Raw genomic sequence first — 16,351 nt, 5'->3', positions numbered from 1 at the left:
GGAAACCCCAACCCGAGCCGACCCGAGCCGTGCCGTACCGTACTGAGCCGTGCCGAGCCGAGTCGTACCACGCAGTGGAAAAGCGCCAATAGAGTACTAGTTTGCATATTCATAGCTAAGTATGTCTATCTATCGATCTATACATTACCAAGGTCATCAGGGGTCTGCAGCACAGAGTGGTGCATTTTCTCATCCAGCTGTAGATCTTTATGCTGGACGTGTTCGGCAGTCAGCGTGGCGGGGGATGGCGTCTGTGATCGTGAGCCTCCCAGAGAGTGCATTGGAGACGCGCTCTCAGAACCTGAGGAAACATCAAGAGCATCAACACTTAGATCTCTAAACATGACACAGAAATGTCATACAGCATATGGGAACACTGTGACTGATACCAGAGTGTTCTGAAGCAAGGAATCAAGTAGCAGATGCTTTTACCCAAAGAAACTTTCTGTACACTTAAAGGAATAGTTCTTTTCAAAAATTTTGTTATCATTTACTCACCCTCATGTTGTTCCAAACCTGTATGAGTTTCTCTCTTATGTTGAACACAAAAGATGATATTATGAAGAATACTGAAGAACCAAACAGTTGTTGGTCCCCATTGACTTCCATAGTACGGAAACTGTGGAAGTCAATGGGGACCATCAACTGTTTGATTACCAGCATTCTTAAAAATATCTTCTTTTGTGTTCAACATAAGAAAGAAACTCATACAGGTTTGGAATGACATGAGGGTGACTAAATGATAACAAAATTTTCATTTCTGGGTGAACTATCCCTTTAACATGGGGAATGTTCGTTGGTTAGGTTTAGTTTGGATAGTTTTGGGTTTACCAAACAACACCCTAGTGCTCTTGAAAATAAGGGTTAGAGATTATGCTGTTTGTGTGGACTTAAGTATGGTATGCAATCGGAATGAAAGCAATCTGGGTTAATTGCCCGAGGGAACCACTACTGATGATGAATTATTTGCCTTTTACAGTATAATGTGTTTCTCATTGCTGCTGGTTTCTGCAGAAATTACATTCGGTGAGCAGTTCACATTCTTTGCATTACATGCAATGCAACTACAACATATGTGTTGTTCTGTGCATGTTAAAATTGAAACTTAAACCTAAAGAAAACTTGTGAATGGTTTGGAATTAGGGCTGTGAATCTTTGGGTAGACAGCGATTCAATTCGATTCACGATTCATAGGTTTTTGATTCGAATCAAGAACGATTTTTGCAAATTTAGAACGATTCAATTCGATTCGATTCACAATTAAATTCGATTTGATTCGATTAACGATTTTATTCTGCATTCTTTAAGTGCATTCACAGGATTATTTAAATGCTTCCCCTAAATTCTTTAAATGCTTAGTCAGGGGGCAAATTACACAGCAGCCTTAATGGTTACAGAACCATAGGTTAGAAAAAAATAAAAAATACTTTTGTCCATTGTTAGATGCTAGTTTAATGATGCTATGGCATGACATGGCATATGTAGAAATTTATGTAAGCCAAGATTTTAAAAAAGAACTTTAAAAGTATTATGTATAGGCTAACATTTTGTCACACCAGGGGCGTAGCCATCATTTCAGAAGTGACAGAAATGTCAAATACAATAATTTTATGTATGTATGTATTATTATAATTATTTTTTATTTTTTTTACAAGGAATTCTTTACTTATCTATTACTTTGAATTTGCTATAAGAAATCAAATACACTGCTGGACAATAATCAATCATTTGTAAAGTATAATTTTTTCCTAATGGCAATTTTATGATTGTTTTATATACTACAAACAATTATTTCAATTTTCTGCACAGAATATGGTAGAAAATATACTTTATAATTTCTGTACTGTAATAAATGATATGTCAATTAGCACTGCATCATTCATAAATTGTATTTATTTATTGTGTTTATTGTCTTAATGTTTCATCAGTTCATTCTGCTTTTTATTCAGATTAGCTGCAGATATAGCCTGGCACATCTTAAGTTCTATGAGCGCGAGATCAATTCTCTTTAGTGCGAAAACTTCTTTGTCTCATTTTCATAAAATAAAATGCTATAGTGTTTGACTTTTCCTCTCCATCGGCGAATGATGATTCTGAAAGAAAACGTGCCGATGTCTGTTTGCTATAGCAACGAACACTACTTTCATGCATCTGATTATCAGATACACTTTGCACTCTTATTTCAAGGTTATTTTAACAGTTTCCTTCGTACACTCGGTTCAACGACATTGTTAAAACACATTTATCATTCAATGGAACTGTGCATATGCTTCAGACACTTACATTTTTGCTCCATCCATGTAATAAATGCGCAGCCTTCGACTGCTCAGGTAATGTCGTCGAGAGCCATTGAAAAACTACAGAAAAGTAAAACTACTTCACTTTAACATTACTGGCCACGAGTACTAAGGAGAGATTACACATCAGCTGCTCAAAAAATGCGTCAGTGAGACGAACGGAGCGCGAGCGCAATCCTGTGACAGTCACAGGCGGTTAGTGGAGCGCGCGAAGGAGAGATGCGAGGCACGAACACTGTTCAAAGTCTCCATTAATTCGTGCTTGTAGTAATTTAATGTGTATATATTTTGAAAGCATTGAATCGTTATAGAAATCGCGATTCATTCGATTCTTAGCGTTTTAAATCGATTACTGTCCGAAATCGGCGATTCACGATTCAAAAATTATGTTTCAAGATCGATGCATATGCATCGTCAGGGTTTGTAATCGATGCATCGATAAAACGAGTGAATCGTTACACCCCTATTTGGAATCAAATAGTAAAATACTGAAAATTAATCAAATATGCATTAAGACCAAGAAATCAAAACAACAGTTATGTATTTGCAAGTTTTTAAATTCAAATTTCAAACCACAAGAGCTTACGTTGAATTAAATGCCAGGTACAGTTTAATATCCAGTCTGCACATTTATTTATTTATTTATTTTACCTATTAATTTAATTTTATTTATTTCCTTTTTTATTTACTTATATGCCAATAATTACAGACCGTATTGCGATTTACTGTCTTTCCGTCCCCCAAAAATGAAAGACTTCTTAAAATGATGACTTTTGTTATCTATGTTTCTTACAGTGATTATAGCAGTTCATAACCTACAAACTTCCTGTCCTCTACACCCTGTTGTATATGAGTGTGAGAGAGTGTACCAGTAATGGTGACAGTGTCAGCTGACAGGCCATGCTGACTGAGGCTGCTGGTCTCTGAGTCAATGTGGAGTGTTGTGAGACTGGAAAGCTCCTGTTCCTCTGCGGTCTGACCTGCTCCTCCCAAACTATCCTGATCAACAGAGGCCAGAGTACATGTTTCAGGGGGGAAGCTGAAATCTGCAGACAAACACACAGGTTCATTATCAAACTTCTTTTAAAACCCAGTACTGGTTTGTCCCTTTAAATTCCACCTGAACTACTTACTTTCAAATTTGTTGTCATACTGAAAAGCATTGAAGGAATCTGATTGGCTGTCGGAGCTTATGAGGTCACTTCCACTGGCGCTGGCTGGGGAGGTCCACTCAGAGGGCACACCGGGGTCGTCTGCAGGACGCGTGGCGTTCTGACGGTTCAGGAGCTCTGGTAGATCTTTGGGGATCTCCAGACTTCCTGGGCTACTGCCACGCCTTGTCATGCCCTAAAAAGAACATAGGAAAACCATAATATACACTAAAAATAACATACAACAGCAGAATCAAAAACTGGATTATCTAGTTAAGCATTATGCAGCATTTAGCAGACACGTGATAAGCTGTTCAAGTTTAGATAGAACTATGCTTTAATTAGATGTAGTTTTAGAGACTATGCATACTGAATGTTTGCATGGACATACAGAAGTGCCTCTGGCCCTCAGTCTCTCCTGGATGAACTCGTCCATGAGGTCACTGACATTAGGGTTGCTGGTGCCAGCATCGTTGGACATGGGCCTCATCTTCGGCGTCAGCTCATCTTTATTGGCTGAGACAACAGGCACAGAAAGACACATCAGTATTTTACAGGGACCTCCCAAAAAGGGTGCAAACACAGATGACCTAGCAGAATGACATGTACTAACTGACTCTCTGTTTGTAGTGGTGTCTGACTCTCTCTACAGCACTTGAATATAATTATGAATTAGTTTATTTGAGTTTGGGGACGGTGAGTAAATAAACACATTTTTCTTAAAGGACAACAGTGCCATTTAGTTTTTTGCTCATGTTTTACATTCGCCTTTTTCATATCTTTTTTTTTTTTGACAATGGCAATCTGTTCAGATTCAATTAATAAAATATATATTTTACTTCATAGTTTTGGGGTGGGTAAGGTGTTTTAATGTTTTTAAAAGAAGTTACAAAAATATAATAAAAAAATTATATTGTAAATTATTGCAATTTAAAATAACTGTAATTGAATAATTTATTTTAAAATGCAATTCATTCCTGTGACTGTAATGCTGGATTTTCAACAGTAATTACTCCCGTCTTCAGTGTCACATGATCCTTCAGAAATAATTTTAATGTTGATTTGCTCAAGAAATATTTCCAATTTTCAATGATAAAATCAGTTTTTGGAAACTGATATTTTTCATATTTTTGTGAAAACTGTGATACATTTTTTGTTTAGGATTCTTTTATTAATAGAAAGTTCAAAAGAATACCATTTATTTGATATAGAAACTTTGTTAAATATAACTTCACTGTAACTTTTTATCGATTTAATACGTCCTTATTGTACGTGCCCATTAAGTATTAATTTCTTTTAGAAATAAACATATAAATACATCGTACTGACCCCAAACTTTTGAATCTACATTAAACTTTAACAAGACAGTAAAATAGTTTGTGGTGAAAAACTGAGCAAATGAAAATCAGCACTATTGCCCTTTAAACACAACCAAAATCCTTTGACATTAAACTCATAAAACACTAAACCAGAACACACACAGAAAAACAAAATCTTTAACGGAAGCCAACCACAAAACTGATTTCAGTTTTGAAGCGAAGCAGTTACTCACAGTTCATGCAGTCCCCAAACAGAGACAGACAGACAGACAGACAGAGAGACAGAGCAAACCCTGGAAGTCCAAACCTAAGAGTTAGTGAGCCTTATGCTGACTGAGGTTAAAGTGAGACAGCAGTGAGTATGTTAGAGGAGCCACCCACAACAAGACGAGGCAGCCTTCATCCCAAAGCAAAGGGTTAGGGAGCCACTGGTTAACAACAAATCATACCAACACGGCAGCACAACATGGTGGGGTGGTGACATTGGGCATTTGGATACTTCTAGAAGTCTGGTTAGTTTAGACTACAAGCTGTGTTTAAGTCATGAGGCCCCTGATTAACTAATAGCTTGTGCAACTGAACTGTCCACAGGAGCCATTCTAAGGTGATTCCTGCTACTACACTACAGGCAAGCTGGCAAGCTTTTAACACACAGTACCAGTTTAGAAAACAGTGCTCTTTGAGAGTGATAGTGCTGCACTCTACTGGCCATACAAAACATTGCACCTATGGCAACTACAACAATTGCATACTGTTGCAAGTTATCATCACACCTAATTCTGTCATCATTTACGCATTCTTATGTTGTTCCAGAACCTGTATAACTCAAAAGTTTATATATTGCAGTGCAGAGGGCTCAAAGTGCTTTTTCTCAAAACGGGAAACTATTGAGCTTTACAAATGACAAAATAGCATCACAAAAGTAGTGGTGTGCAATATATATTTTCTAGAATAATATCATAATTGTTGTTTTAACAAAGTGCAAGCTAAAACTATCAAGTATATCACTCACTTTAAAAAAACAAACAAATCAAAACATGCCTTAAGACTGTGCATTCACTGCATTATTCAGAATTATTAGAATGCAGATAGAATGCCAACGAAAACAGTTCCAAACAAAACTGTTGTGCAATGGTTTCTTAATTACGCTTATGAATGAATCATTTGAATGACTGACTTAATTACTTTTTTTCTTCTTCACTGACTTCACAAGCGTCATTAAATCTTTTAAATAATTTCATAATGCAAGTTTTTTTTTTTTATATATTCTATACACACATACAATTGTAATTGCAGTGTAAATGTATTCATGCTATCTCTTCATATTCTTCATATTTAAAGTGTCATTTAATTTTTTTAATTAAAAAACATTTCATTTCATTTTATTCAACTTTTCAGTATTAGTTTTTTTTTTGATCTAATATGTCTCTACACACATACATATGTCTGTGCAATCATACTATCGCACACCCCTAACGTATGACTAAGAAAGCCTACTTTTAAGGTGCTTTTTTTGTCATTTTTGAAGCCCTAGTTACCATTATAAAAAAGAACACTCAAGAAATTCCGCTAAACAACATGAGGTTATAAAAGATGAAAGAATTATAATTTTTGGGTGCACTATTCAGTAAAATGACGTTATTAAGAATTGTATAGATTAAAACACATAACATTAGGTTGTATTAAAGATCACTGTGTTTTATGAATGTGTCAGTGAGCATGTGTGTGCATGTACATGTGTGAGAGATTGACAGAGGGCGGGGAGGTAGGCATGAGGTCGCATGCAACATCCAGGGGAAGAGGGGCAGCAGAGATTAGGTCCCAGAAGCTTGAGGAGGAGGGGAAGCCGTCCCACAGGTAGGGGACCGTTGGTCTTTTGGGAGTCTTTTTTTTTTTTTTGGAATTGAGCTACTTTGAAAGAAAATACAAACAGAGGCTTCAATTCAATCCACATTCAGCAAAAATCAAACAGTCACAAGAAAAGAGAGAAAAAAAGGGAAAACGCACAGGCGCTTTGGTCACATTTTTCATGTCTTCCATGTTGACATCGAGCCGACCGAGTCCTCACCTGATGTTTTTCTTCCAAAATAGCCCATAACGTGAGTGTACAGGTCCTTCAGGTGGGCCTCAGGGGCAGCCGCTTTGCTGTGACGCTGGGGCGACGCTGCCTGGGCCTTGGGTTTGGAGAGAGCATGGACCATAGACTTATACACCCCGCCCAACAGCGCCACCTGCTGCTGCCGTGACGGGCTGCACCCTGACTCCTGAGACCTAGAACGGGACCCCCGTGGGCGGAGAGTCGGGCGGCCGAGTCGGCCGCGTCTAGCCCCGCTGATGGAGCCTCTATCCCGCTCGACCGCCTCGCAACAGGTGACCCCCTCCCCCACACCCTTGGCCGCTGCCCCACTCGCCCCAACCGAGTGGCTGCTGAAGTGGCCGAGACGGCGGAGACGGGTCTTCCAGTGCGCCTCTTTGGGGTCCAGAGGGTTGTGAAACTGCACAGACTCTGTGGATGGGCGGAAGCTGACGTGGACACCACCGCTGTGGCGTTTTTTGGGGTCAAGATGGGATAGCTTGGGCCTCGGTACAACCTGGGAAGCCTGCGGACTAAGCTCACTCTCGCTAGCCCTGTCTGTGGCGTTCTGCCGGTGTAACTGCGTGACTTTGCTGCCCTCTGCTGGCTGCGTACTAACACTTAAATCCCAATCACATTCTTCTAAGCACTCGTACAAACTTTTCTCACTCTGCTCCATCTCTTTATCCCATTCTAGCGCCCAATCCCCACTTCCTCCAAACTGCACCTGCCTGTTATCTACACCTGCTTCCACTTTGTCCTCCTTGCTACGAATCTCTCTAAAAGCGCAGAAGACGTCCTCCTCCCCTTCTCCCTCGATCTGATTGGTCGAGGCCACTGCTGGACAGGACCAATCAGGGATAAAGGGGGGTTGCTGCCCTGGCATCTGGCAGAGATGGTCATAGATGCTTTCGCCCACCTCCAGGGATGCCTGGTTGTCGGGGGGTTGGTGTGGGTCAGTAAGCTGGTGTGGGGTCGGGGAACTGTGGGGGGACTCAGAGGTGGTGGTGGTAAAGTGGGAGGAGTGAGAGGGACTGTCAGAGACAGGAAGTGCACCTTTGACCCGTTCTGCGATGAAGGGCTCCATGATGTCAGAGGCGCTGCTGCTGCGGGGGAGCGGAGGCTGCTCCAGCTCACCGGAGGCGGAAAACACCTCGGACGTTGGGGTCTCCTCACTTTGAGAGCAGTGGCGGATCCGCGACCCGCGCTGGACAATGGGAGGTTCCTCCAGGTCTGTACACGAACAGATATGTATCGATCAGCACATTTAAAGATGCAAGTGTGTTTACTCAAGAATATGGTCAGTACTATTATTTTAAAGACAAGTTTATATTTCAAGTCTTAAAATTTCAGATACCTAAGAGGTGATGAAAAGACCTAGAAAGTGTTATCATATTAACTGATCCACAGTGGCCACATTTTACATGCAAAAACACATGCATACATAAAACAATTAAATCTAATGAAATTTACAAATTAACCTCAAAGGTAAATTAAACATATAAGACCACAAGCAAAAAGAAAGCAAATCACTTTAAAAGACAAATGAATGCTTCTATTTTCACATTCTCCCAGTTGTTCTAGATAAATATTATGATCATGAAATGCAGACAAAGGTAAATCCTGTAGAAGGTATTTTTCTCAAAAGTTCTGGTTGTGAACAGGGATTATAGTGGATGAATGGTGATGCAAGAAGGATAATACTGTAGATTTTCAAAGACAAGGAAAAGAAACCAGTACAGACACAAACACACACACACACACAAATGCAGGACTCAATAGTTCTGTTGGGTGAAGCGCACACAAAGAAATGTCTGGGTCATGTTCCACCCCAAAATCAAACGAATAACAAAGAATAACCTTTAACTTGCATTATTATAAGCTGTAAATGCTAATTTCCACATATATTAATAGGTGTTACATTTTTTAAGTTAAAACTCAAATGTAACTAATGAATTTACATGAATGTACTCTGAACAATTAAAAGGGTATATTAAGAAATTAACATTAAACAAAACTAATAAATGTTACAAATTTTATTTATTGTTAAGTTTATGATAACTACTAAATTAACTATTGTTAACAAATTGTACCATATTGTAAAATTGTACCGATAATATTTATAATTTTTATAGTATTTCTAGCCAAAAAAATAATAATAAAAATAAAATAAATCCAGAAGGGAAAATATAATGGTAAAAATAGTATAAAATGTATTTTTTATTTCGGCAAAAGATTAATTTGAATTTGTGGATAAAAGTGACCAAAACATTTATTAACGTTTGTCTTGAGATTCATCCTGTCAGAGAGCATCTGCATCAATGCATGAGGCTTTAAAGCAATGATGAATGAGAAGGAAATCTTACACATTAAACACACAAAAAACTCATTCAGATCTATTAAATGAAAATTACTATACACATAAAACAGACAGGCAGGGGATGCTAACTAGAGGAAGTGTAGCACACATACATATACATGCACATCCATAGGCCGGGACGCAGTCAGAGGCGAGAGTGCCGATACGGGCGTAGAGGGCTCTACCTGACAGCTCGTCAGCTAGGGGAGTGAGGACAGAATCAGGCAGGAGAGGGTGTACGGGGTGGATCAGGACAGGTGCGCTTTTAGCACTGCGGATAAAGGCTGAGGACAGCAGACTGTCCCCCGTAGAGCAACTACGCAGAGCTACAGACCGCGCACACACCCAGAAAGAGAAAAAGAGAAGAACGACAAGAAGACGGAGAGTGTGAGAGAGAAAGGGAAATGGGGCAAAGAGCGATAAGGAGTGATAGAGGAACACAGGAGAAGTTAGGGAAGAGAAAGACATGATGGAGAGAGAGAAAAAGAGAAAGGGATGGCAGAAAGCAGTGAACATTACAAACAAGAGGTAAAGAAGTGACCTTATCAGTGCATATCAGATCAACACTGACATACACATGAACATAATGTCACTGGTATATCTAGATTGTGAAGTTTATAGGAGAAACAAGACTTGTTAAAGACATTCCATCTTGTTTTGGATGAGTCACATGGCAGTGTTTTTAAGGCTGCATTCCCATTTACAAACTATGTGCACTATGTAGTCTGTTAAATTAGGTGTTAGGTGACATATATTAAGGTATTAATATTACAAAATAGGAATTTTTATCATCACACAGTGTTGAAAATAGTATGTGAAAGCACCCAGATGCTATGCAGTACACACAACTGTTCAAAAGTTTGGGATCAGTACGATTTTTTATTAATTTTTTTTGAAGAAAAGACTTTTATTCAGTAAGGATGCATCAAGTTAATCAGAAAGTTAAAGACACTTTTAATGTTACAAAATATTTCTATTTCAAACAAATGCTGTTCTTTTGGACTTTGTCTTTATCAGCCTGAAAAAATGTATTACAAAAATATTAAGCAGCACAACTGTGTTTAACAATGATGACAATAAGAAATCTTTCTTAAACAGCAAATCAGCATATTAGAATGATTTCTGAAGGATCATGTGACACTGAAGACTGGAGTAATGATGCTGAAATTTCAGCTTTAAAATCTCAAGAATAAATTACATTTTAAAATATATTATAATAGAAAATAAGAGACTTCTTTCAAAAACATTTAAAAAATCTTAGCAACCCCAAACTTTTGAACAGTAGTGCATTATTGTACACCAGTCCATGCTTTATGGGTTAATATTACCCAGAATCCTTGCACTATAAAAAAGGAGTTTGTGAGTTATTCAGCTTCACAATGTTGTAAGTATGGCCAAAATAGCAGTAGTAATAATGAATTTTACAGTAATTAGTTTAACTAGAAGCTAATGCACAATATATGCAATAGATTATATGATATCAAAAGCAATTGTATTATATTATACTATCATAATACACTAACACAAGTGTAATACTGACAAAAAAGTGCATGCAAAGTATGATGCAATATGTGCAGTCACATTTATCATACTTTGCAGAATTTTTGTGGGTGAAATCCAGTCATTTCAATAGAAATCCACTCGACCTGGAATATCGTGTTAGGAGGATGAAATATTTTCCCAAGCAAATTTCGCAATAGGTTCAAGTTGGTTACATGAATACACTATGTTGCAAAGCTGCTTGGTTTGAAAGTGATATCTGTTTAAGTGGTGCTTTATACATCTCTACACTATTGACAACAGACATTTTTGCCCACAAAATTTTGCCGAAATTACACTAATGTGACTGCACCTTAAAGTACATCGTTTAACATGTTCTCTCCTTGTAAATATCTTCATATTTGCTCATCTTTGTCTTCCTGAACCAGGGTAACAGAGTAATGCAGATAAAAACATAAGCAAAGGTTGCACAATTTAAAGCAACCTAAAATAGGTTTAAACTGACAGGAAGAGAGGACAAGAAGGGTTTGAAACACACTCACCCACTGTCTTCTGTCTGACGATGCTTCTGGCCTTCTCGATGCCTGGTGAGCCAGCAGTGGTAGCGCTGCGCTGTCTCATGGCAGCAGCCTGGCCTGGTGGGTCTCGACTCCAGCCTTTGGAGAACGACCTATCCACAGTGATTTTCTGGCACTCATGGGCGCCACCTAGAGGTAGCAGGGACAAATATATAATGTATACTTTTGATAGTGAAGCTGGTATGAGAGCTTAAGTTTGCATGTGGTGCAACTACCTTCGTCTGTGTACAAGCATTAAAATTATTCATTGTGATTTTGTATTTTTGTACAAACTCACCTTTGCCTTTGTGTTTTTTCTGTTTCTGTTCACTGAGCTTGTCCAGGGGCAGCTCGTTCAGGTCCAGGCTGTAAAGGTTGCGTGCTAGTACCTTGGTAAGTGTCTCCATGGTGAGGGACCACTCAGTGACCAGCTCCTCCCAGCAGGTGAGAGATGAGAGTACAGACAGCAGGTCGTCCCACAGCTCCCGAGAGATGTACACATTCAGATTCCCTTTGATCCAGGCCACAATCAGAGTCTGAACAGGAAGACCGACCAAACAGAGTATGGACTACATCAGACACTTCAACATATAAACTAGAAATTATTTTAATTAATTTATTAAGTAATTTATTTAATTAATTAATTTACTTATTAATTAATTTAATCAATTATTAACTAGTTATTTTAGTTAATTATATATTATATAGTATTTAATTATATTCTAAACTAGCTTTTATTTTTATATTTTCAGTTTTAATTATAGATTAAGTTTTAGTAATTAAAAAAAAAAAATTTTTTTAAAGCTAACTGCTGTGGTATTTTAGTGGGGTGGTACCTGAAAAATGGCCCCAGCCAAACGGCCCGATAAAGTGTTACTCTTCTTCCCATGAGGCATAATAGATGGAGGCCTCTTCATCACACACTCAGTTACCCTTAGCAACACCAGCAAGATCTGCTCCCTGTGACAGACACAAATACAAACCGGATGAGCAGATATTACAAGCAGACACCGGAGACCAGAGTAATGAAGTGCAATGTCATGGTCATACCAGGTCTTCTGGTTCATGGTTTCATGCATGACCAGACTGCGGTATATATTGAGCACACGCTTGCACATGTCAACATGCTCTTCCAGAAGTGACTTCAGCTCATTGGCTGCCTCCAGAAGGAAGACGTTGGAGGAGTTGGTGATGAAAACCTGAAAGAAAAAAAGATTGTAGTGGTGAACTGAGACTGGAAGGAGAAATGTTTTACAAAACATTCCATGAACTGAACTCGGAAAAAATAATTAATAAAAAATAAATAGTCAACTACTTTTTGCAGGGTTTGAACCTACAATCTACAACCAACAATCTTTTGGTTTTCAGTCTAGATCGTAAACCACCTGTACACCAACACCTAAACTTACCTGTAGTGTGGCCTGGACACCAGCATGGACATTATACTCCAATACCTCAGAATCAGAGGATTTACTCCCAGAATTCCTACTACACCAATTAGGGTTTCGATTGTGAACGGACACCGTGAGCCCAATATCCTACACACAAAACAGAACAGACATTGACTGGTGTTTAAACAACAGCAGTACAGAATTAATAACAGATAATTGCTTAGATGGTCAATATAAAAACATATACTAACCGCCGCGCGCTCAATCCACTCAGCGCGCTTTGTTAATCAGCTCGCGCACATCAGCTATACAGGCGTTAATACTGAATGTTTAACATTATATTCATTGCATACATATACTTCGTAGTAGACATCCTTAACTCCATTCTGCTGTCTGTTGTTGGTGTTTCTTTGTTTGAATATGGCGCTTATCACATGCTGTGTGGTATCGGCGTTTGGTATCGGGGCATTTTAACGAGTACGAGTACAGGAGCTCAGTATCGGGCCCGATACCGATACCAGTATTGGCTTAGAAAAAGTACACACTTTTTGAATTGGGAAAAAATAATCCCTGATATAAGCTTCTTACATCAACTTAGCCAGACGGAAGCCAATAATAAAAACAAAAGTGAATATTAGCCAATACCAGCACTGTTATGCCTGATGCAAAAAAACAGGGACCAAGTTGTTGTGCAGGCTGACTCAGCGTGTAATAACCGCCTTTGCATTCCTCTGTTGTCAACTTCAGAGACACCTACCTCCTCCTCTTTATCAGTTCTCTGCTCGTGGGTGGAGTCCAGCTGGCCTGTGAATCGGTCTTCCTCTGGCTCTCTCATAAACACAGGCTTATCCTGCAGAGAGATCCACTCTTGATACACCCGCACCACCTTACGCATGGCTGCAGCCTCACACATGGGCAGCAGAAACGCCTGCAAAAATATAATACATATTATATTCACAGACAGAATCAGTGTACAGATAGTATATACTTAGGTATCAGTGACTAAAGAGGTCACACCAAAAAAAGGCTTTTGTACACATCAAGTGCACCATTTTGAACAGGGTCTTTGAGATCTTTAGAATATGGGCCATTACAATCCTTATTCATGTTTAACAATTCTCACACAGCAGTTCCTCTTTGTGAGCTCCAATCACCTTAGGACAAAGAAGTCCCTGATCAGAACAATCAACCTCTCTCATCACAACTTCTTCAAAATGTGCCAGACTTCTTCCTCTTTCAATGATATTTAGATTTGCTGAAGTCCTTCTGTTCCTCATGATAGAGTTACCTGTCGAAAGATCTCGGTGATAAAGTTGACATTGGTTCTAGAGGAGCACAGGACCCGGCGCACCACCTCAATGTCGGTGAGGTGTTCTTCGTCCATGCTGCAGAGGCTGGAGGAGCTGGGCTCTCTCTCCGTCAGGGTGCTGGTGTTGGAGTGCGACTGCTCCGGTTCGCCAGTTCCACCCCCATCCAGACCATCTGGTCTCAGGCCGCCATCCTCCCCTCGGGCAGCCAGGCCCGCTGCCGCTCTCTGAAACAGCAGAAGCATCGCAAAAACGTTCAGCTTGTTCAATGGTGTTGAGACAACACTAGGAGCTACCTGGGGTTAAATGTGTAACTGTGTAGCAAGACTTTAAACTACAACCTCCCGGTTACCAGTCGAGACCTTAGAGGGGTTGGTTCATCCAAAAATGAAAATTCTGTCATCATTTACTCACCCTCATGTAATTTCAAACCATAAGACTCTGGTTCATCTTTGAAACACAAACTAAGATATATAACCTGAGAGGTTTCTGCCCCTCCATTAAAAGTCCAGGAAACCAAAACGTTGAAGATAAAGACACTGCAAAACAAATCCATATTAACTGATTTAATCAATGTCTTATGAAGAGATACAATCACTTGATGAATAGACTTAATTCAGGCTTTTACTTAAATATAAACATAAATACATGGAGTGAATTACATATGGTGCATCACATGCTAGAACACTGGTTCTTGTGTATCATGCATGCACATTTGAGCTTCCGTGTTTGCCATATGTGATGTGCTCTATGTGTGTCGATCATTGTTTAGATGTAAATAAAAGCCTAAATTAAAGGCAGTTCACCCAAAGCCGTCATGTCGTTTCAAACCCATAAGACCTTCATTCATATTTGGAACACAAATTAAGATATTTTTGAGGCATTCTGAGAGCTCTCTGACCCTCCCATAGTTGTCTCCTCCGCGTCACCCTATAGCGCCATTTTGGAGAGTATCACGTACGTAAACAACGTATGTACGCGGATACGTTGTTTACATTCAGATCAAAGCTTAAACAACGTAAACAGCGTATCCGCGTACGGTGCTGCTGACACAGAACAGCACATACGTGGAGGAGACGAATAGTTGAATAAAGTCATTATTTTTGGTTTCTTTGCGCACAAAAAATTTTCTCGTAGCTTCGTAAAATTATGGTTGAACCACTGATGTCACATGGAATATTTTAACGATGTCCTTGCTATGTTTCTGAGCCTTGATCATGTATCCTTGCTGTCTATGGGAGGGTCAGAGAGCTCTCGGAATGCATCAAAAATATCTTTATTTGTGTTTCGAAGATGAACGAAGGTCTTACAGGTTTGGAACGACATGAGGGTGAGTAATTAATGACAGAATTTTCATTTTTGGGTGAATTATCCCTTTAAATCTTTTCATCACATGAAGCAAATGTATCTCTTCACAAGTCTTGGACTAAAGCACTTGATTCATAAGGATTAGTTTTACAATGCCTTTATGGACCTTATGGAAGTTTTGATAACCTGTAGATTTTCATTTTTGGATTAACTATCCCTTTTAAAAGTAACACCAACCCTAAAACTACATTAAAACCATTACTGCATCATACATGTGAAGATCTGTGTGTTGCTACCTGGATGTTCTTTGGCACGTTTTCTCCTTCCATGCCAGGGATGTGTGTTCCTGTGTTTGACCGCGGCTCCAGCCAGAAGGAGACTAGCCAGCGGATAAATATGACTCTAGCATTGAGGAAGTTCTCTTTAGTGCAGTACAGGGCTTCATTGGTCTCTGGGTCTCTTTTTACAACTATGTAGTAAGGCTTTGGTCTCATGGGTGGAACCTCTATTATAAAACAGGACACAAACCCAAATTAGACAGTTTATCATCCTGAGCAATTATAACTTGCTAAATAGTTCCTCAAAAACAAGGAGAAATAAAAATTAGGTTTGCTTTGACAAAGAAGGATGATAATTAACTCTTACCCAGAATTGGATTGTACAAACTGGTCTCCTTGGAGAAGTTGGGGAAGATATGGGGCAGGTAATACTTTTTGAAATTGGCGAACAAGAAGGCAAACCCCTTCTCGTGGTTCTCCTTGCACTTCCACTTGAGACTTTTGGCCTGTAGGGAGACAGAACACATAAGGAAAGCTGAGCACATACACAGCAGCTGGGACAGAACAGCCTGTTTGTGTTTGGTGGAGGACAGTGGGGTTGGTGGAGGCAGGCAGCGCGTGGTGCTGTTGTTTATGTTAGGGAGGGTGTGAAGCAGAGCAGCCGTTACAGCGCCAGGGAAACACATCGCTGCAGCAAGGGTATCTGGCATCAAATGCATGCAGATCTGGGGTCAGTCGGTGGCATGTAAGTTTGGTTTCCGCAGCTTTAGTGTTGGGTCTGCGCCAGCCGTGTTAGCGTCAGCAGTGTTA

At 39.5% G+C, this 16,351-nt stretch overlaps 1 protein-coding gene across 1 annotated transcript in view; it reads right to left on the bottom strand.

The window, feature by feature from the left end:
* The window catches only part of LOC107729238 (ral GTPase-activating protein subunit alpha-1-like), a 68,763-nt gene that overhangs the window by 41,651 nt on the left and 10,761 nt on the right, over positions 1–16,351 (bottom strand). Inside the window, exons 6-20 of the mRNA XM_016539669.1 lie at positions 15,909–16,047; positions 15,560–15,768; positions 13,937–14,182; positions 13,406–13,576; positions 12,667–12,795; positions 12,308–12,456; positions 12,094–12,217; positions 11,556–11,793; positions 11,243–11,407; positions 9,386–9,526; positions 6,836–8,074; positions 3,840–3,964; positions 3,431–3,644; positions 3,167–3,343; positions 149–301 (exon numbers count right to left, since the gene is read on the bottom strand). Of these exons, the coding sequence (XP_016395155.1) occupies positions 149–301; positions 3,167–3,343; positions 3,431–3,644; positions 3,840–3,964; positions 6,836–8,074; positions 9,386–9,526; positions 11,243–11,407; positions 11,556–11,793; positions 12,094–12,217; positions 12,308–12,456; positions 12,667–12,795; positions 13,406–13,576; positions 13,937–14,182; positions 15,560–15,768; positions 15,909–16,047 (3,619 nt within the window). The remainder of the gene's footprint in view (positions 1–148; positions 302–3,166; positions 3,344–3,430; positions 3,645–3,839; positions 3,965–6,835; positions 8,075–9,385; positions 9,527–11,242; positions 11,408–11,555; positions 11,794–12,093; positions 12,218–12,307; positions 12,457–12,666; positions 12,796–13,405; positions 13,577–13,936; positions 14,183–15,559; positions 15,769–15,908; positions 16,048–16,351) is intronic.

The sequence above is a fragment of the Sinocyclocheilus rhinocerous genome, unplaced genomic scaffold, assembly GCF_001515625.1.
Source record: "Sinocyclocheilus rhinocerous isolate Xijiao unplaced genomic scaffold, SAMN03320098_v1.1 scaffold1268, whole genome shotgun sequence".
Taxonomy (NCBI): Eukaryota; Metazoa; Chordata; class Actinopteri; order Cypriniformes; family Cyprinidae; genus Sinocyclocheilus; species Sinocyclocheilus rhinocerous.
The sequence above is the reverse complement of the archived record's forward strand: the minus strand, read 5'-3'. Positions and strand labels throughout refer to the sequence as shown.